This window comes from Brachypodium distachyon, chromosome 1 (assembly GCF_000005505.3).
Source record: "Brachypodium distachyon strain Bd21 chromosome 1, Brachypodium_distachyon_v3.0, whole genome shotgun sequence".
NCBI lineage: Eukaryota > Viridiplantae > Streptophyta > Magnoliopsida > Poales > Poaceae > Brachypodium > Brachypodium distachyon.
In genome coordinates this window covers 12,433,390-12,454,966 of record NC_016131.3, presented here as the reverse complement: position 1 = coordinate 12,454,966, position 21,577 = coordinate 12,433,390, and the positions used below count along the sequence as shown (strand labels likewise).

General features: G+C 44.0%; 3 protein-coding genes and 1 long non-coding RNA gene across 4 annotated transcripts; 2 read left to right on the top strand and 2 right to left on the bottom strand.

The window, feature by feature from the left end:
- Window positions 1–1,633: 1,633 nt before the first annotated feature.
- LOC100821889 lies at window positions 1,634–6,880 on the top strand. The gene is made up of 4 exons (XM_003562291.4): window positions 1,634–1,804; window positions 2,113–2,183; window positions 3,305–3,391; window positions 6,483–6,880. The coding sequence occupies exons 1-4, from the start codon at window positions 1,711–1,713 to the stop codon at window positions 6,504–6,506; spliced, it is 276 nt and encodes a 91-aa protein (XP_003562339.1). The 5' UTR covers window positions 1,634–1,710; the 3' UTR covers window positions 6,507–6,880.
- A 3,023-nt stretch (window positions 6,881–9,903) lies between these two features.
- On the bottom strand, window positions 9,904–10,667 carry LOC112269847. The gene is made up of 2 exons (XR_002962022.1): window positions 10,525–10,667; window positions 9,904–10,336 (listed from the first exon to the last, which is right to left on the bottom strand). It is a non-coding gene; the product is annotated as an uncharacterized LOC112269847 (long non-coding RNA).
- A 268-nt stretch (window positions 10,668–10,935) lies between these two features.
- LOC100821574 (formimidoyltransferase-cyclodeaminase) lies at window positions 10,936–12,850 on the top strand. Its single transcript, XM_003562290.4, has 3 exons — window positions 10,936–11,099; window positions 11,583–12,009; window positions 12,105–12,850. Exons 1-3 carry the CDS (start codon window positions 11,076–11,078, stop codon window positions 12,614–12,616), a joined length of 963 nt encoding a protein of 320 aa, XP_003562338.1. The 5' UTR covers window positions 10,936–11,075; the 3' UTR covers window positions 12,617–12,850.
- A 1,874-nt stretch (window positions 12,851–14,724) lies between these two features.
- LOC100825972 (pentatricopeptide repeat-containing protein At3g24000, mitochondrial) lies at window positions 14,725–16,677 on the bottom strand. The gene has a single exon (XM_003559664.4). It carries the CDS (start codon window positions 16,675–16,677, stop codon window positions 14,725–14,727), a length of 1,953 nt encoding a protein of 650 aa, XP_003559712.1.
- Window positions 16,678–21,577: the final 4,900 nt, after the last annotated feature.

The window sequence follows — 21,577 nt, the reverse complement described above, 5'->3', positions numbered from 1 at the left end:
AAAGCTTCTCTGCCTTGACCAAGTTGCCCTCTCGGCCTCCTCCGCCGTTGGCCGTGGGCTCAGCCATGGCTGCCCTCATGGCATGGGAGAGACATGGGGTGCAGCGGCAGGTGAGTGGGGGGCGCCCCCATAGGGGAAGAGGAAGGGAGGGGCTAGGGACGGCACGCACTGCTGCTTGGCGGCTTCTCATGCTCTCCTCGTCCTGCTGCTCACCGGCGCCGGGGGTGACATGACATGAGGAAGAAGATGCTATCTCCATTGGTTAGGTAGCAGGGGTGATTTTTTCTCCTCGTTTAGGATTGATGAGGTGCTAAAGTACTTAGGTACTTGTGGCTTTGTTGAATTTAAATTTGAATCCCAGTTCTCCTCTCCGATTCCTTCTTTCTATCTCTTTGATTCATCGATTGCTAGGTGCTTACATATTTGTGATGTACCTTAATGTACTTGTCATATATCTTGATGTATCTGTGATGTACTCGTCATGTATCTGTCATGTACTATGATTTTTTCTAGATAAATGTGATATACCATACGATGCAACCGTCTTATAAGTCCATGCACACAAGATACTTAAAAACTGATAAGGTACATGTGATGTACTCATCTCATATGTTCATGTACATGAGGTACTTCGAAATTTGACAAGGTACAACTCGTTTACCATAATGTCCTAGATATGTACTTAAAAACATGACATGTACCATAATGTACTTAAAATTGGAAGAGTGATAGAAAGAGAGAAAAGAGCAAAAGTTATCAGGTGGTTAGAATGTTAATCCATCCTCTAATTTAAAGTATAATAAATTAACTAAGGGAGAGATAGGACGGGAGAGCAAACATGTGGCTAAGATGGTGGGTGCACAGCCTTGCCTTTAACGAGAACGGAGCCATGACAACATCTCCACCACCAAGACGCCACCGCCAAAAACACAAAAGGTAACAAGAGAAGTCGAAAAAACAGATAGCATATGTTGATGTGGGTCATCCTGCCTCTCAATGCCAGGTGGATTGTCAGAGACGTGTGAACCGTCAGAAATCAAAAATTCATCCAAAGACGACCCGGCAAGGGATTTTTCGTGCTTGGTTCTTTCGTCACTCAGACCCGTATCAGGGCATCTTCAATAGTTTGTATGTTACCTTGTTGGTTAAAATGTTCATGTCCTTAACCAATAATGCATCATACAAGTAATTTAAGAGATTTTATCTTAGTTGTCCACCTGTCTACTATTTGAGGGATTTTGTCTACTAGGAGGTTGAGAGAAATAGGTGTTTGGTTTCTCATCGCACTTTGAAACTCGTGTGTGCACTGTATGTGAATGTAGATACAACTTTGATCTCTCTGCATTTCATATTTACTAATACATCATAAAAAGCTCTTAGAAAAATTTCGAATTGTATCTTCATTTAAAGCCTAGCTTTTTTTTAGAGGAGCATTCACGTTGTTGTTTCACGTTGTCAAGACAAATTTGCGATTTTTTTAGAGCAGACCCAATGAGTTTTATGTTTCTATACGGGCCGATTGTTGCTTTTATGGATACGGTCCGAATCCATAGAGCTCTCTACAGAAGTGGACAAATGAACCCCTGGCCCAGCCCAGGCTAGCCCACATAAACATCGGGACCCCTAGAAGTTAGAACAGCCCCTCTCCACCCTTCTCGTAGAGGAAGTAGGTTGAATCGAACAAAGGAGAACCCCAAACGAATCGAAGCGATGGCATCTCGTCTGCTTGCGGCGGCGGCGTCCTCCTCCTCCTCGTCCGCCTCCCCCCTCGCCCGCCTCATTGCCAGGCGCCGTCTCGCCGCAGGTATGTTGCGATACATATGCGGGCCTTCTCCCTTCCCAGATCCGATAATCGTAGACGCTGACTGTTTGCATCGGCTGGTTCGTTGGTGGATCCGCCATGGCAGGTTCTTGGCCACGATTTGGTTATGTAATTGGTTTTCCATGAGTGGGATATAGGTAGCCTAGGATCGATGTATTATCGCTACTTAGGATATTCAAGAGAAGCCTTCTGCCAGAAAGAAATCTAATCCCCCTCTTTAGTTTTGGTGCGAAATGTAGTTTTGCTTTCTGCCTTACCTTTTTGATCGATTCTTCTTGCGTGCTTGACAGATCACCATGGATCTACAAAGGTGAACATGTGGCAAGAGCCTTTGAACCCTGGTAATTGGAAGGAGGAGCACGTAAGTCCCACCCACCCACGATATGGAGTTCCATAATTTCATTTTAGTAGGGCTTTGTGCTTCATTCCCCCTTGGCACAGAACAAGTGAAGGGAGAGTATTTTTGTTGTGTATGTTATTTTCTTTAAATATATTACTTTGACTATAGGGTTGCTGGTATGCTTCAGTTCAAGCTCTTTTGTACAATAACTTTGTGCTTAGTTTCTGTATGTGTTTCTCTTCAACATTTATCCGAGTAGATTTAGAGGAATGTATCACTGTTCTGAGGAGTCAATAGAGCCAAAGTAATCAAGAATTTTTTTTTGGTTGCCAAGGGAAAACAATGGTCAATATAAATTGCCGTAGTTGGTTGATTGCTTTAAGAAGTTTTAGGTTAGATAGGAAGATATACAGCTTAACTAAAATAGATCCTCTTTTCTGTGGCCAATGAAAATTAGATTCTTCTTACAACTCCTACGCATATTCACTGAGAGCAAAACTTAGATGTTGCATGAATTCTCTACAGTAAAACATCATGTGACTGATGTGAGTGCTATTTTAAAAGAAACTGATGGCTTATTCATATGAACTATCTAACCACGTTCTGGAAATTTACGTGCCCATGTGGTGTATTTTTTTAACAATGCTGGCATCATATCATTTGTAATTGAGAGTTAACTTGCTGCTTCCCTTAAGCTTGCGGCTCATATTCATCTTAAAGTCCATTCCAAAATATCTCGATATTAGAAAAATCATTCTTAGAGTATGGTAGGTCAAAATATGATTACTACATGTGATACCTTCCAGTTATCCATTAAAAAAGACTAGCCAAAATCTTGTTATCATTCATAGGTGTTGAAAAGATCAGATATATAATTTGATTTGTTTTGTGTACTTTTAGAGTCTGCTTATTTTTCACTATTTGTTTCCACCTATGTATTTTTGGAGGAATTGTATTTTCTCCAGTGACTGTCATGTAGTACCGTGCAGTCAAACTTGTCTTCTTATTATACATTGTGTTTTTACTTTATTTGCATTTGACTGTTGAATTATTGACTTGCTCAGTTTGGGTTGTTGTTCATGGCTTATTTTCATGGATAGTTCATGGAAAAATTCTTATTTACTGTGTCATGCCTTGTGCAGTTTGTGCTATCCAGCTTAGCTATGTGGGGTGGTATTTTTTATGGTGTAGCAAAGCTTTTTGGTGGGAAGAAGGAAGACAAAACTGAGGTATTTATTATTTCTATACTGAACCTTGAACTTGAACTATGCTTATATTCAGAGTTATTCCAATGCAAGATATCTTTGTGATAATTAGGGTAGTTAGTAATACATGGCACAAATAAAGGACAACTTGGCGATTTACATATGCATTATAATGCATTAGCATAGTGGTAAGATGTTGAACAGTTGAACCCGCCTGCCATAATGTCATCAGCTGATCTTTTTCTTGTAATAATTGGTTCTAATTCCAGCTTCATTGAAGGCATCGTTTGCAAGAGTCTCATTAATTAAATAAGTAACAATCCTTTCGTACAAGCGCAATAATGTACCTGCTTCAAGATGTAGGAAACATTCCATTTTTCATATGACGACCCAGTGATACTTCTCTGACAGATGTCCCAGATGTGTACTGAATTTTCAAATAGAGATGTACAAGTTCTAACTTTCTAGTGCATATTTGATAGGTTGTTTGATACACTTTTAGATACAATTGCACTATATCTGCTCTTATTAAGCAAAATTTTATATCTTTTGTTTCCAATTAATCAACTTTACACTCATTAGGTATTGTTCAGCTGGAAAACATGAAAAGTTGTCTTCTTAAGATGCTATGGTTCAAGTGATAGTTTTGGGTACTTTACTAGCACTTAATTTTATGTACTGCACCTGAAAAAACGAGTATTCTACCACTAGCAAACATTTCTCAGCCGAAACACATACTTTCTTTTCTTTAAAATGGATCAACTAATGTCGGTATGATAGTGGAACAAAGTCTCTTTGTGTGTGTATTTTGTTAGAGGCAGGATCTGAAGATAGATCATAGGACACTTGTCCTCGTCTAGTCGCTGCTGTTGTAATTCCTGTTGTAGTAGCTACTCTCCTAACTTAGAATAACTTAATTTTTCTAATGTGAACCGACTTCATCCATTAGCTTTGTCATGTGGTAATGTGGAGATTAGAGATTTCCTGCCTGCTCAACTTTATTGCTTGTCCCAATCTCCTTCTTGGACTGTTCCTTTTTCCTGGGACAATCTGAGCAGCCAAGGGCATGCAAAACACTCCAGTTGATTTGCTGTTGAATACATTTGCTCTACAGCCAGCCATGCGAGTGGAATCTTCTGCTGCATGTGGTTGCGCTGCTGCCATCCCGATGGTATTGCCACTACTGGTTGCACAACCATCGCTGCCATCTGAGAACGACCCTCTCTGCCTGATCCATTGGGGCTGATCGCTATTTCTTATAGTCTTCTCCAACTGCGCTACCACTGCTGGAATTGCCTCTGCCGCCTCCGCCACGTGTAAAGCTGTGTTTGCTGGTTGCAATTTTGTAGACCATCATGTTGTCTGCCTTTCTCTTGCTCCAAGATCATTCTCTGGGTTTTCACCAATTCATTCATGCTAGCTGCAAGACTAGCGATCTCTTCTACTTCCTCCGTCCGGAAATAAGGTACTTGGATTTGTCTAAATTCGTATGTATCTAGACCCGTCTTGGTGTATAAATACATACGAATCTAGACAAATCCAAGTCACTGATTTCCGGACTGAGGAAGTATAATGATGTGTTTGGTTCAGGGGTCGGGGTCACCCCGTGCGAACCCAACTGGCTCAAAGCCTTTTTTGCAGTTGTTTGGTTGTTGGGCCAGGCTACCCACAACCCAAAAAAGGCCCGAAACGATGGTCCGCGTGAGCCGGTGGAATTGGCCGGCTCACGCTGGGTCGTTTGTCTCTCTCTTCGGAGCCGCCGCCAAATCTCGTTGCCCTCGCCGGAGTTCGCCCCCAATCGCCGGATTTCGTCCCCAATTGTCGAACCGCTGCCGTAGCTCGATCCCCTCGTCTCCCTCGCCGTTGATGCATGTTCCTGGCCCTCGCCTCCCTCGCTCCAGCCCGTGGAACTGGACCGCGCTGCCGGCTAGGTCCATGGTGCCTCGAACGGCGGCGGCCTCGGCCGTCTTGAGAGGCTAGAGCGGTGGTGGCCTCGAGCGCGGCGGCCTCGAGAGGCTAGAGCGGCTGCGGCCTCAAGCTTTCGCGGCGGATTCGGTCCGGCAAGTTCTGCTCCTATCTCCTGCGTCGCCTCGAGCTTTTTTACTGAAGATGTGCAGCCGGAGGTGGTCTTCACGATGGAGAGATGGGCGGCCATGGGAGGCGTCGCGAGGAAGACGACCATTTTTTTACTGAACCACCCCCCTGACCAAACATGAAAATTGGTTGGCCCCAAAAATCCGGTTGGGGCCAACCCACCCTTCTTCACTCACCAACCAAACACACCCTAAATCATCCATTGTGTTGGGGCTGATAGAGTTGTTATTGGAAGGTGGTCTTTGTTGCTAGTGATGCCAAATGTTACGGATTTTTGCGGGGCAAGGGACCGAAGAACAAGGATAGGGCATCTGCCCTCATCTAACGACTTCAGGGCCTATTCCTTGTCATGGAACAAGGCTTTGTGGCTTAGCTGAAGTATTGATTCCGAACTTGCGAAATTTTAACAACAAAAAAACATCTTTCCTGTTTGGACTAAGCTCTTCCAAACTTAAACGAATTCTTGGCATATAACACAATTTCCTAATGATCATGTCTCTACCCAATGCCTGCCTTGACGTGAACACCTTTGTTGTTGCTTGCTGGCCAAGAGCCCTGATCCACGTTCACAACGTTCCACATAACATTCACCTTGATGGTTGTTTTTTTACTATAGTTGCTGATTCTATTCACATGTAAAAATCAAGAAATAGTTAAGACTTTACTGAGGCCCTGGTACTATCTTTATCTAAAACTAGATAAGTGGGGAACACAGGTTTTCGGAAATATCCAGGTGAGATCAATGGATTACCTTGCAGCCACCTATGACTTAAAAAAATGATGCTTATTCATTTTGTATAACATCTGCAATTCTGCATTCGCTGCCAAGCAATTGAAGACATTTTATTAGCTTGCGTGCACTCTTCTTTGAAAAGGTTTATGCCCTCATGCTACAGTCCATGAGATTTTTTATTATCAAATGCACGGTCATGTGTAACAACCAGATTGCTTCTTTGCTTGCTATATTTGCGTGCGTGTCACCTGAAAATTTCACCTTACTCAATCTAATATGCTACTACAGGTGGCGCCAGCGCAGGCACATTAGGCCGCACCGGAACTTCATTTCATATACTGTGGGCGATGCTACTGTATGGAACAAAAAGTGCTTCAAGTTTGTTGTTGACGATAAATTGTGGCAACTGAGATGTGAGTTTCTGAGGAGCTGCGCTACTCAGCCACCATGAATAATCTTACCGCAGTGGAACCTAAGCTGCAAATCTTATACTTTGCCTCGCTTTATGAATTGGTCTGTTGCCAATTTTGTTTTGTCATCTACTCTTTTTGAATCTGCACGATCTTGTGGTCTGAGGTTGTGCAACTTCCAAATGGCTTTCTGGACGGCTTTTCAACCGTCTAAAGTTGTTTACATTGTCTAACGCGACGCAAGGAGCACAGCTATTTTGATCTAATTTTGAAATATGTCAATCGTACAGTAGTTCTAATCAAGTTCGATGAATTTCTGTGAGCTGAAATAAGATGTGCCCTATGAAATAGACGGAACAAACGAGGAAAGGAATAAACTAAAGTTAGAAAAGCAACCAGATTGTTTTTAGAAAACATTTCTTAACTTTTTAGTGGTAACAATAAAGAAATTGAAATGCTATATAAATATTATTAGCTATTTCTCAGTCGATTGATTTAAAAAAAATGCCTTAAATCTCGGTCGAAGTACTAGAATTGTTAATCCATTAAGATTTGTACATCATTTCCATTTTCTCATCTCTCACGCATTGCGGTTCGATTAAGATCTAGTTGTCAACACATCGACTTTTTTTTAACTAAAAATTAGTCGACTTCTCTGTAGCATAATTGAATATTGATTTGTTATAAACTCACCGTTGAATATCTCTTTCTGTTCCTTAGCATGTTAATTTGAGTTTGAAATTTAAATGACCATTTTGAAGTCAATACAAACAGACATAAGACCACTATTGGACAAGCACACATCGGTTAAGATAGAATTATTGAAAATCGATTGAAAATAATAACCTTTTCTATTGGTTTGATCTCCTTTCATTTACTGTCAACTAAAAGAAATTTAGCTTAGCATTGAGCCTTTTTGATGCCATGCATTAGTGCTAAGAAATTTCTTTCGCATTTACTGTGTGCTTAGAACTTAGAGATCCCAAACCATCCATCATCCATCTATAGTCCTGGGTGGATCTATAGGGTCAATGCATCTGTCGGCCCTGAAAATATCAGGGTATCCCGAGACCAAGGAGTGCGGGCCCGGGTGCCAACCCGTGGGCCCATCTTGAAACCTAGGGATTAGCTTTACCACTATTGGAGGTGTTGATTGGCTTGTGGGTTACAAGACTAGTTCATGTTGTCGTGATTTCGAGAGACGGGGGCATGCCGTGTTGGCGAGGAGTGCTCTTGTTCTCTTGGTGTCTGAGAGACACATATCTGCTTGCCGGTGGGTTTTTTTTTGCTAGTGCAGGGTCTATCCGGCAATGCTTTGGTCATATTATCTGACTTTTCATAATTAAGCCATCCTTTATATTTGTTTTCCATGCCGATTGTATTTTTTATGTGCCCGTTGACAGTGTACGTGCAAGTATCGAGCTGGTACTCCTGATAACAAAATTCAACATCCACCGCTACCAGTGAACGGGGTTCTTAGTTTTTCGGACAAAGACCACTCCCTTGAAAAACCACACAGAACACCACCGTGCAGCTCGATACTTCCCGATACAATCAGCTTAAGTCAGCATCAACATGCCCAGGTATCAAGGGAAACCGCGTTGAAGTCTTAATAATCTTGAATAAAACACAAGGAAGAGGCATCAACTTGCCTAGGTATCAAGGGAAACAGCGCTGAAGTCGTAATAATCTTGTATAAACACAAGGAAAAAAGCATCAATCAGACTGTCAAGGGCAAAAGGGAGTTAAACTTTTGTTTTTCGAACCGGAGTCCGAAGGACTCGATCAATTCATTAGGAACAAATAGAATTGCCTAGTTAATTAACGGAAAACCGGACAAAAACCGTAACAACATCCACAATGCCGTCATGGAACATGACCGCACTATGGACCACACTGACCGACCTGGCCACCCACACTCACTCAACGCACGCTACCGAAGGAAGATTGCCGTCGAGGTTGCACGCAGAAGTCATCGTCATCACACAAAACACTTCTCTTGAGCTGGCGACTCTGACTTCCCCCACCAGCTTCCAAGAAAGGGGACACCGCCTCCAAAGGCACGCAAGCTCGTATCGGCCCATGCCAAACAATCGGCCATCCTCGCAAGCGAACAAAAGACGCCGATTCTGATGGCGAGCTTCAGAGGGGCAATATGCAACGCCTGCGCCGAAGAACTCCAGAAATCGGACAAGCTCCCACCAAGTCATCGTCATCACGCATCACTCCCTGAGCTGGCGACTCCGACTCCCCAACAACGAAGCAACCAATTCTGGAAAGCCAACGGACACGTCGGAAAGACCGACTAACAGAACCAACGCCGCAGCCCAACCTTTGCCCCGCACCATCGTTGCTGCCACTGAAGTTGCCAACGGACATCCGGGCAGCCACCACCTCGACACCAAGCCACAGGTCCCTCCAGCCGGTTCCCGCTCCAAAAGCGGTGCCCCCAAGAGGGAAACGATGCCAGGCATCAACATCGCCCGATCCGAGAGGACCCGGATCTACGGTTTCCCCGAAGCATGGGGTCTGGTCGAGGGGAGTAGAGCAGCACCAAAACGACGCCTTCAAGAAGGTAACGGCGCCCATCCCATGGGCGTCGCTGGCTCCGGCGACATCGGAGCCATGGCTTTCGCCCAGCACAGCTCGAGCTCACCCCCGGCCAGATCCAACCGGTCCACCGCACCTCCACTCATCGCAGGCCATGTGTGCTGTCCACCCCGAACAGGGAGCCCCACCTAGACGACAACCGTAGCCTAGAAGCTGCGCCACCACGACACCACACAAAGAGGCCGCAGCATCGCCGGGGGGTCCTGCCTCGCCGTCAGGGAGCAACACCCGGCCACCGACGCCGTGTCGAGCCACCAGCAGCGGCCGCCCCACCTGGGCCCGGTGCCCGCACCGCCGCGAGCCGCCGGAACCACCTCGCCATCGCCGGATCTGCAGCGCAGCGGGGATGGGGACCTCCCCCACGAACCCGCGAGCCACCACGCCACCAGCTGCAGGCACCTCGCCGTCCTCACCACCGAAGCCGCACCTCGCCGCAGAAGCCGCACCTCGCCGACGCTGCAAGCGCCGCCAAGTGAAGTGACTTTTCTTTTTAGAAGTGAAGTGCCTGATCTTTCTGATTTTTCTTTTTCTTTGGCCACACCAATCTCACTGAGTAAGTGAACCTACGTCATGTCAGTTCACACGTTTCAAGCTACATTCGTCCAATCGGCCATGCCCAATTCACCAAAACAAAAGTGAACAGGCTCTGGCACCTACTGCTACAGTTCACAGTGGTGCATGGTACCATCTCAACGTGGAAAACGACCGCTCATTTCCAGATCACAATGCTTTCCTAGCACCCACGTGATCGGCACGTACACCAGCACAGCCACTAGCTGAGAAAAATGTTAGTCCTATCCATAGGGCACCGAACGGATGATACAGTAGCCTGTGCAGCGCGACAATCGATACAGGTCAGAATTTTGTCCCGTTCTCCATCACACGTTTTGCTTTCTTTATCCACAGGATCAATCTCGGTTTGTCCTCTCATGAGTCATGAGACGCGCTCAGCCTCCCAGACGAAGGCCCCTTTGGCAAAGCCCGTTTCTCTCTCGCTGCCGTCAGAAACAACATTTGGCAAGCTTTTGCTTAAAGCAACTTAGAAAGTCAGGTCTTTGGAACAATTTGTGGCATTTGTAAGGGAGAAACGGAAGCAAAAGCTATGCCAATTTGGTATGCAGCCTGCAAGAGAAAAGGAATTCGAGTATCAGTGAAGCTATTCATCAATTATAGAGGGCCTGATCTCTAATCTTAGCATAATGCAGGCACACTCAGATCCGAGTAGTCTCGGTTACACGTCTCCAGGGAATTAATTAGCTGATGCATAAAATCAGCAAAAATCGACATAAACGTCACAAGCTGATCCTTACAGGACATTTCATTTTGGCAATTCTGAGATGGACAGAGAGCAATCATCGCGTCCCTTCTAGAAATGGTTTTTGACGAAACCGTGTGCTTCAAGGTGGACAATGATATTGTACTGGCCACGAGAGGAGGGGTAACAGACAAGATTTCGTTATCCCAAAGTAATGAAATAAGGATTAGGCTAGAGTAAGAGACCACACTTAGAAATAATGAACTAAGCGATTCAATCGGTGATGCAGCTTAAGAGGCAATAACATATTACCGTGTGCTTCAGAATAATGTTTCCAGTGGGCGGTGGCATGCTGCTGTGGAACCAACGATAACTATGTAGGGGACTGCTGAGTCATAAAGCTGAAAGAGCACAGGCTGTACCCTTCCATTGTGGGCTTACTCGGAAACGAACAAGAAGGGAACAAAAGGGTTTCTTGCAAGCAACTTCGGTGAGCCATAAGAAGGCATTGCTCTAGCACTGCACATTATAGAGGAGCGAGAGGGCCAAAGTGAGAGAGATAGAGAGAGAGGGGGGGAGGGAGAGGGAGAGGGAGCTGAAGAAATCATGGAGAACAAGCACACCGATCAGGTATGTTCTCATACCCAGCAGTCGCCCCCAGTACCTGACGATTTCAACAAAGATTTAGATGATTGAGGGTTAGAACAGAGAGATTTCAGTCATGACTTTCTAATTTCTGTGCGTCACACTCACACCAAAAGAAAATCTGCAGACAATCTCATGGAGATTTGTTCTTCTTCATGTCTTCTAAGGAACCACCAGTTGTGGCACTTTAAATACCTTTGTTAATCTACGGTTCTCCAAGTCTGCAATTAAGGAGTATAAATTCTATCAGATATACTGGACGAACTTCACTCTGTAAATACAGTATTTGTTTCTTAACAAAAATGTGAAAGCTTAGATGATTTCTGCTGTCTCTGGATCAATTATGCATTCAGTTACCTTTACCTGTCACTTGGAATTAAACGGTACAGTACCATTTAGAAGGGAAAAACCCTTGCAAATTACAATCTGTCCTCACCTGAATTGCTATTTTGTTCATCTGCTCCAAAGGCAAAGGTAAAGGCAAAGCTCAGCATGATGCACTCAAAGGTTATCTGCTGCAAGCTCTACATTTCTGAAAGCCAAAATGCGATGGTTGTTGATGCAATCAGTCGCATAGGCCAAAAAGACCCTGAGGTAGTTTTGCTCAGCAAGTTCGAGGATGAGTACTACAACCGCGTCCGCTACACACTTGTCTCCTATATTATCAGCAATAGCTCAACTGGTGAAGTTATATTTAGCCCAATCAGGAAGGTATTGTTGGCAATGATTGAGGCTGCATTTTCAAACATAAACCTTGAAGTGCACTGCGGAACTCATCCTAGGATCGGCGTCGTTGATGACATGTCGTTCCACCCCTTGAGTCAAGCAGCCACAATGGAGGATGCTGCTCAGCTGGCTAAGCTGTTGGCGTCTGACATTGGCAATGGCTTACAAGGTGTGTTAAATTTGACAAGCTTTTCCATAAATAACAGATGAGATGCTATGCTGTACAGATAATTTGATCGTCTCCCCTCCCCCTTTTGAATGCAGTCCCGGTGTTTCTGTATGCGGCAGCACACCCCACCGGCAAGAGTGTTAGTGCCATACGACGTGAGCTCGGTTACTACCGACCAAATCACAAGGGCATCAAGTGGGCAGGTCAGGTGCTCCCTGATACTCTGCCAATGAAGCCAGATGAGGGCCCAACTCAAGTTCCTCGTGAAAGAGGTGCCACAATGGTCGGAGCAAAACCTTTTGTTGAGAGCTATAATGTACCAATCCTTTGTAAGGATGTCCCAACAGTGAGGAGGATCACTCGAAGGGTGACCGGGCGGAGTGGAGGGTTCCCGACAGTGCAAGCACTCGCCCTATTCCATGGCGACAATTGCACGGAGATTGCATGCTTGTTGGATCCAGATCATGTCGGTGCTGAGCAGGTTCAGTGGCTGGTGGAGCAGATTGCAGCAGAGCAAGGACTTGAGGTTGACAAGGGTTACTTCACCGACTTATCCAAGGATATGATGCTAGAAAGGTACTTCAAGATGGTCTCTGCTGCTGATTGACATGTACATAATTTTGTTGGCAGATTGCAAGCATGGAATTGCATTCTGTAGTGCTGATTGACATTCTTGCAATCATGTGTGTCTTGCACTTGAGTGTATGCTGCAACTAAATTTGTGACACCAACTTGCATGCCAGACAAATAACTAATCCTAACACTTTGTACATAGAAGTTCTATCTCTCTTGAAGATGGTCTTTGGAAACTCCACCTTGGTAATCGCAAGATAATTTGTCTGATCATTGTACGAGAAGTTTCTCTTCTGTGATTAGAACATGGCAAGGTGACATTCTTTAATGTCAAACGATAAATAATATTGAGTTCTAGTGGTGAGACACATGAGAATAACTACACCTAAAGGTTAGAGGATAAAGGGACTACAGAGAGACATTATGACGAACAAATGCAGTCCCAAACAATCTAAAGCATGGCTAAACCTTGGGTACTGAGTACAAGTAGTACAACTTCCTATCCTTCGGAAATAACTTTTCAGGACTAAACTACCCAAATAGTAAAAGACTATTTTGATTAATTGCTTGATTAGAACAGAGCACATGTCCTCTCTTATATAGGTCAATGGATAACTTGGCTCCTAAAAAAAATCTTATCTTGCCTAACTGCCTGGATCTAATCCCTTATTTAGAGATCTTATCCCCTAATTGGATAACTATGGCACACGAAACAAGCTCTTACGAAATTTATAAACTACTACTTATTCCTTTTCCCTAGATATTTGAACCTATATGTCGAGAAAAAAAGAGAGAGCAGCAGAACATACTTGTGGTGTAAGGAGTATCGTATGAGCATCATTTACAGCTTGTCAACTCGATAATGTTTACTTGTCGATCAAGGATAATACAATCTGAGTGCATGTTCCATTTGCTATACACAGAATATGGAAACACGGCAAGGAAGATTTTTTAATGACCGGTAATAATAGAATCACCAGACTTGTGCTTAATTTTAAATATTGACAGCCTTGAACACCTTGGCATCGTTTTATTCTCCTGCAAATAGCAGAACTGTAAAGCAAAGAAAATAAATAGAAGTGTTTAATCTGCTTGGATATTTTTCACTGTCCACACTATAAAATGTGGACAATCCCATCTTATGCTTGTTTGACAACCAATTTTTTACTAACTATGTTATTTGATGAAATCCAGGTAATATCTGTTCACTTACATAGATTCAATAGTGCATCCTCAATTGCTGCAAATGCCAGTAAAATTCCCTTTACAAATTACAAGGTATATCAAGATTAACACATTGGAAGAACTTCTATAGGGTGGAAACCGAAAGGTCATTCTTGATGAGTGATGCACAACAATTTCTTGAGCATGAACTGGTTGAAGCATTTAAAAAAAACGATCGCAATTTTTGTACAAAAAAGAGCTAATATAAACAAAAAAAAATCCAAAAGAGTAAAAGTAGTCCAGACTCGAATTTACATTGTCAGGAACCGTATATTTTTCTCTTCGTGAAGATGAAGGGAACCCATGGTGTTGAGTTCATCACTGTTTCAAAAATGCAGCATGCAAGATAGAAGACCTATTGCCTCAGTTCATGTGGTTTGCAGGATCATAAAACTGAGTTCCTGATACATAAATTCTATAATTTAGTTTGAAACTGCCTTAAAAATCAAGAGCCCATCTGCGAAACAAGATGAGGTCCCAATATATACTATTAAAGTCTGAGTAGGTTATCAACCTTTCATCAAAATCTTGAACTTTTAAGTGAATTCATTAGTAAATGGATCTCGGCATTGTATCTGAACCTAAGGGTCAGAGTTAAAGACCTTGCAGGCACAATTTCAGGAAACATTGTTTTAATGATTGCGGTTGGCTCAGGCGAGAAATGAGGTGTGAAACTCGAGTTATTGAGGGAATTTTGAGAACTCCTTTTTGTTCACTCTAGCTTTTGAGTAATTTAGTTGTGGAATGGAAGCTCAACACATATTAAACCAGTTGTATAGATTATTAGTCCCCAAAGATGGATGTATCTATACCTAAAAAGAGTCTAAATACATGTAATATTTCGTCACTTAATACGGGACGGAGGGAGTACATGTTACGATGCATGGCCGGAGAACAAAAGAAGATTTTTTTTATCCATCACCAATAATCACCACATGAACAAGCCCCCTTGTTGAAATGATGAAACCTGTGATTATCTCTCAGTATTATTTCTCTTCCTGTGATAAGGGAGAAGTATTTGTATGCACAATGGCAATCACCGCAAACACGAAGGTTCTTCATGATGCGGAGAGTGTCTCCTGAAGGAGTGGCCAAATCCCCAAAAGCAAAGGCCAGTTTTTCACAGTGGTAATGTAGTGATTCTTCTCTTCTGTCTTTTTTTATGTTGTGTGCAGCAAAACTGATATCAGGGACATAACCTGCAACCTTGATACTACCTATTAACCTATCCAAATTCCTGTATATCTCTCTGGAGATGGGGTGTGAACGGTCATCAACACCAAATCTATGTGTCCTCTGGCTGATCTCAATCCAACTAAATGCATCATCCCTATCTATACCTCTCTTTTCCATCATATTTCTAACCTTTTCTGCTTCTGTCCACCTCCCTAACCTCGTGTAGATATTACCAAGTAGTATATAATTTGTGGCTTCATAAGGTTCCATCTCAAACAGCATTTCTGCAATCTTTGTACCAGTTCTAATGTCACGGTGTTTGCTACAAGCACCCAGAATAATCCTCCATAATGGTGCTTCAGCTTCAAAGGGCATTTCATAAATTGTTTTCATGGCTTCCCCGATTTGTCCTGATCGAGCCAACATGTCAGCAACACAGGCATAATGTTGATATGTTGGTTTTATACCCTCCATATCCAACATGGAGTTGAAGATATGCAAGCCTTCATGAACAAGACCAGCATGATTGAAAGCAGAAAGAAGATTCAATAATGTGACATCATCCGGCATCAGACCAGCACAGTTCATCTGCCTGTAAAGCTCAGTTGCTTCTTTCGGGTGTCCATGCTGCCCAAGAGCCAAAATTATAGAATTGTAGGATACTACATCCACAATATCGTTTGAATTGAAGACTCTCAGTGCATCTCTAATGCATCCACAATCCGAGTACATGGTCAAAAGTGCATTCGTCATTGCAGCATCCTTGTCAGTATTGCTCTTCAGGCTGTGGGCATGAACTTGCCTGCCCATCTCCAGCATTGACATGCTCCCACAGACAGCAAACATGCTCGAGTACACGAACTGCCTCGGTTTAATATCTCGACACAACATCCTGTAGAAAGTTAGGAGAGCACCCTCTTCCTCCTTGCAGTTCACATAGGCAGAGATCAAAGAAGACCAGACAACTGGGTCCAAAGTATCTACATCATCAAAGACAACCTTCACTTCGTCCAGTGCCCCTCTAGCTGCGTACATAGAAACGAGCGAAGCTCCCACAAATGGATCTCTGTTCAGCCCAGATTTGATTGCTTGCCCGTGCACGGCTCCCCCGAGTTCTTGCATGCAGCCGCCCCCTTGCTCCCTGCCAATGCCCGACAGCAACGCTGGGAACGTATACCTGTCGGGAGCGACATGGCTCTGTCTCCTCATGGCTAGGAAGAGCTCCAGCGCCTCCTCCCTGCGACCCGCCTGCGCGTATCCCTTGATGAGCGCGTTCCAGGTGACGGCATTCGTGCACGCCATTGCGTCGAACACCCGCCGCGCGAGGTCGGGCTCCCGACATGACGCGTAGAAGTTGAGAATAGCGGTGGGGAGGATGATGCTACCCGCATCGTCCAAGAAGCCGCGGACGACGGCCTGCGCGTGGAGCTGCGCGCCCATGGAGGGGGAAGCGGACGAGGCGGCCTTGAATAGAGCGGAGAATAAGCGGGGCGTGGGGTCGTCGGCGATTCGGTCTCGGGCGGCGGACAAGGTGGGTGACGAGGACGAGATGGTGGTGCGGCCGCCGTGGCGGCGGGTCCGACGCCGACATGGCACCGGCTTCGCATTCCGGTGAGGAATAGCGTCGAACAGGTCGCGGGCGGGGCTGGAGGTCGAGTTGAGCGCACATGGGGTTGGAGGAGGAAATACCGGCATTGGTGGAAGATGGATGCTGGACTGGAGAGTGTTACTAGTTTAGCCGATGCAATTCAATAAGTGAACAAAAACATTTCCGGGCAGGGGAAAATATCTGCGTATGAGGCACGAGTTCACGTTGGGACGTTGGGACGTTGGGTGTTGCTTACCACACACCAGGCATTCTTCTCAGGCGGCGGTGGAACAGGATATCTGCTGAGGATGATCCGAGGTAAATGAATGAAAATGTTGTTCACCCGTGCTGTAGCATGCGTTGTGGTTATCGGTTTAGTCTTTCGGAGGTCATCATTAGGATAGGATGTGCATGTGTGTTTTCATAGGGAAAAGTGTATGAGTGTGTATGCTAGTCTGTTTTTATATTTTTGTTTCTTAAAGGAAAAATGAGATGACATTATTTGGTCAGCGCCAGCCGCAAGATGACAGAGAACATTGCGAAAGAGCAAGTCAACTCTCATTGCACAAGATCAAGCCGAATTATCTTATCGATAACCCTGGTTCCGGTAGGGCTTGTACCCACCTCTAAAGATCCAAACCGTAGATACAATCTAATCTAACATTTCGTACGACATAACTTTGTAACTTATTCTTGAGATGGTTAAAAACAAGCTGGACGTAGCCATGTAGAGCTTGTACCAGCTCTAAGGACCCAAACTTGGTATAATAAGGGGACATCTCCAATAGTACTCCGTTTATTCTAGAATGTAGGACGGATAACTTTTATTGAAAGTCAAACGTTTTTAAATTTGATCAATTTTTTTTCAAGAAATATAACATATATAGTGTCAAAAAAGATATTGTAAAAATGTATTTCACAGATGATCTTTATTTGACATCATCGATGATGATACTTTAATCTGTTCATCATACATACTCCGAGGAAGTGTCCAATGCGTTGAGTAAGTTATAAATAAGACATAAGACAAATTATACATTTTAGGGTAGAAGAAGATTCGTGGTTCCCAATGTGAAACCAACCAATGGTCAAAGAAAGCAGGGGTGGATGACCTTACGTGGCAAGCTATGGTATTAGTCATCCCTTAATTAAGTCACTAATACCCTTTATCCTCCAAAAGCGATGTGAATACTTTTTCTGACGTAGCATAAAGCCTTATCTGTTGTCTGGACTAGGCTTTCGGCCCTTTTTGCCATGTTTTAAACTGCGAAGAGACTATTGGTGCGAGTGAGCCATGGTTAAGCAACGAGTTAATTGCAGCACTGGCCTAACAACTTGAGAGGTAAAAGCATTCTAGTTCAACTTCTTGTAAAATGGAAAAAACTGGTTTTAAAAGTTGAGATGTGGATTGTTTAGAGGTCCAAACCAACCGTAGTTGATGGAGCTTCCCGCGGTTGCTGCCGTAGAGCGCGAGGTCGTGGCCGTCGTAGTTCATGGCGCCGTCGAGCAGGAACGAGGACTAGACGACGGCCGGGACTATCCCGACACCCTGACGAGGACTAGACGACGGCCGGGACTATCCCGACACCCTGCCCGTCACAGTCGACGGAAACCGAGCAGCCGACCAGACTTTCGCTGTGTACCGGAGACCTGTGTACAAACTGTTCCAGTCCAGGTAGCCTTTTTGTGAAATTTCTACGGGCCCAACGGGACTCCATGTTGCTCTCACGTGTCCAATTTAGACTAATTGGACTAAAATGCTCTCGCATTTGGACTAAAATCATCCCACATCTCAAATTATTGGGTTGGTGGTGCAATTACCTCCTAAGCAATTGATCATGGAAGACCAAAAAAAGGCAGCAACACCATTGAGGAGAGCAACGATGGATCGGCTTTTCATAGTGTGTTGATTGCTCTAAAAAAATCTTGAACTGATTCCTCTTTCTTTTTTACTTTCTTGCTTTGAATTTTGCCACACCAATAATTTTGTTCGTCCTCTGCCATACGGAGAAAACATGTATGCATAAATGTTTTACTCCTTCCGTCCGAAATTACTTGTCGAAATATTACATGTATCTAGACGCTTTTTAAACATAGATATATCCATATTTGGTCAAATTTGAGACAAGTAATATAAGACGGAGGGAGTATCGATGATTAGTCTAGCACCTAAGAGCAGGTACAATAGGGTGATGTAGGCAGGCTTTAAGGCTTTAAATACTATATTTTTGCTGAGTTGGAATGAAGAGAGAAGGAGAAAAGAGAGAAGCGGGTTGAGCTAACAGCCGACTGCAACACGTGCCCCTAGACTCCCTGTGAGAGTGAGATGTGGGCCATGTATTAATAATGTAGTACATCCTTATAGATAACTTATTATACATGTTGGCTGGTGTATTGACTATACATGACATGTCATGGACTAATAGCCTGCAGCCGGCTCTATTATTAATCTTGCTCTAAGCATGCATTCATCGGTTAATGTGAATTAGGAGATGTGTCTTACTTCCTCCGTCCCATAATATAACGCGCCTACGCATTTTGAGGTCTAACTTTGACCATCAATTACACCAACAAAATGTAAATTATATGTTATAAAAATTATACTACTGGATTCATATATGAAAGAAAGGCCCAATCGCATAACTTTTATAATACGTAATTCAAATTTTGTTAGTCTAATTGATGGTCAAAACAATCTCAAATATGTGCGCACGTTATATTATGGAACAGAGGGAGTACAATTTAAAAAGGAGGGAATACCAACCTAATGGGAAGAGTTATCCTCTCCTTTATAAGTCGATATTTTCCTCCTCGCACAATTGATGTGAAACTAAACCTAATAAATCTCCCTCTCAAGAATTGGTCACCATATGCCCGCAAACACTGGCGTTCTAGCCTACCAACCATGACCCGGTCATAATGAGTCCATCGAGTATTCGGGTATCTGGGCTTCGACGCCACTTGTTAGAATTTTTTTTGAAGTTGAAAGACAGTAGGCAAAAACCTACTGTCATATATTAATGAAAAGTATATGTACAAAAAGATGAAAAAGAAAGGCTAGTCATCTAAAGGCTAAGATCCAGGCCTCAAAACCAGAACATGTCTTTCTTCTGGATCCGTGGAAGACAAGATTGAGATCTTTCTTGAAGAAAATCCGAGGCAGTTTGATCTACCAAGCAACCACGACAATCCAACAGACATGGAGTTCTGATCCCGCCAACATCTCTAGGAGCTATTGCTCATGCAATTCAACCCGTTGTATTAAATCAACATCAATAGAACTAGATACAAAACCAGTTGAGGCTTCGACCACCCGTTACCATGGGCGGAGCCACCGCCCGGTGGTCCCACGTGGCGGGCTAGTCTTCTTAATTGAACTCATATATAGAATAAAAATAAACATGATGATTAAATTAGTAAATTAAATTTTATGCGGAAACTTTATTTTAATATGAAGAGCATACACTTTGCCCAGGCTCCACTAATGCTCCCCGGCTGCATCCAATAATCTGGTATCTGGTCCTACTAATGTCGTCTAGTGTTTTTCTTTTATTTCATGGGTTATACATATGTTCGACCGAGACACCTAACTGAGTGGCTTTTGTAATCCGCGGTTCAAAAATGAGCGTTTTTCGTATAACTTTGAAATTACTCTTGAGCAGTCTCGTAGTAAAAATGAGTAGTTTTCACCAATATGTTCCGGTCTTGCATGGAGTTGAGCTGTGTATGGTACGGTACACGAACGACGACCGCATTTGATCAATATATTTATATACCTATCTAAAACATACGGACCTTCAATTCACCACGCAGTTTGGTCGTCAGTCAAACTTTCTTATGCCAACGCCTCAGAACGAAAAAAGAAAAACCCCTCCTGACAAAGCTCGCTGGGCCCGCCGGTCCCCACCCCTCCCGTCGTCGCGGCCCAGGTCTAGCAGCCGCTCGACCTCTGCCCAGCCGCCGCTCCTGTGCGCTGCCGCCTATGCCGCACCGCCTCTGCCGCCGTCGCCCCGCTTCTGCCGCTGCCGCATGCCTGCGCCGCGCGGTTTCGGGCACCGCCGCTCCTCCTGGTCGCCATATCGAGGAGGTCGGGCCACCACATGGGGAGGCGTCGGCACACTGGGAAGATGAGGTTGTGGCGCCGTCAATGGGAGATTTGGACGAGGGAAGGGCTGCTGCTGCTTGTGCTGAGAAACAAGGGGATGGCGCAGAGCTGCTGATGCACGTGCAGTTGTGCTAAGGAACGAGGGGATCGGGCGCTGCTTCTGCTCGTGCCGAGAGACAGAGGATGGACACTGCTGCTGCTCATGCTGAGGAAACAGGGAATGGGCGCTGCTGCTTGTGTGTGTGCGCGCTTCTAGGGCAAGAATTACGTTGTTCGTTACTGGATGTTAAGATTGGAGATAATCTAGAGGTCATTAGGGCAATGTTAAACATGTGCTGTGTTTTATTGATGTAGTAATGCATGGGCGAAAAACTATCTGTTCAAACATGTGAAAAATTGCTGAAAATATGAGTGGAACGGCGGAACAGGACCTCAGTTTAGGATTTCACGATTTTGTTTCTAGATGATTTATGGAGAATTTTGTACTCCCTTCCTAACAATGGGCGTATCTATATACTAAAATACGTCTAGACAAATGTAATATTTCGGCACTTAATATGAAACGGAGGGAGTACATAATTTTCAAAATGAAAGTTATTGTTGTCTTCTAAGAGATCAGATAAAATTTTCGAAAAGCCTATTTAAAAGGGATGTTTGGTGGTCATCAAAAAAGCAAGGAATTTTTTTAATTCATGTCTTTTAGTGTCTAATTTTATTTTGTTGTTCCGTTGCAACGAACAGACATTTCAGCTAGTAACATGAACACGTGACATGAATACGTGATGACCCTTGTATTGTTGGCTCGGAGCCTCCCAACAAGATGACCAGGAAGTTAGGTCTTTTCCTTTAGAAGGCAGGAGTACGAATTTCGAATTTTCAAGCCACTGTCAATGCCACCCCGA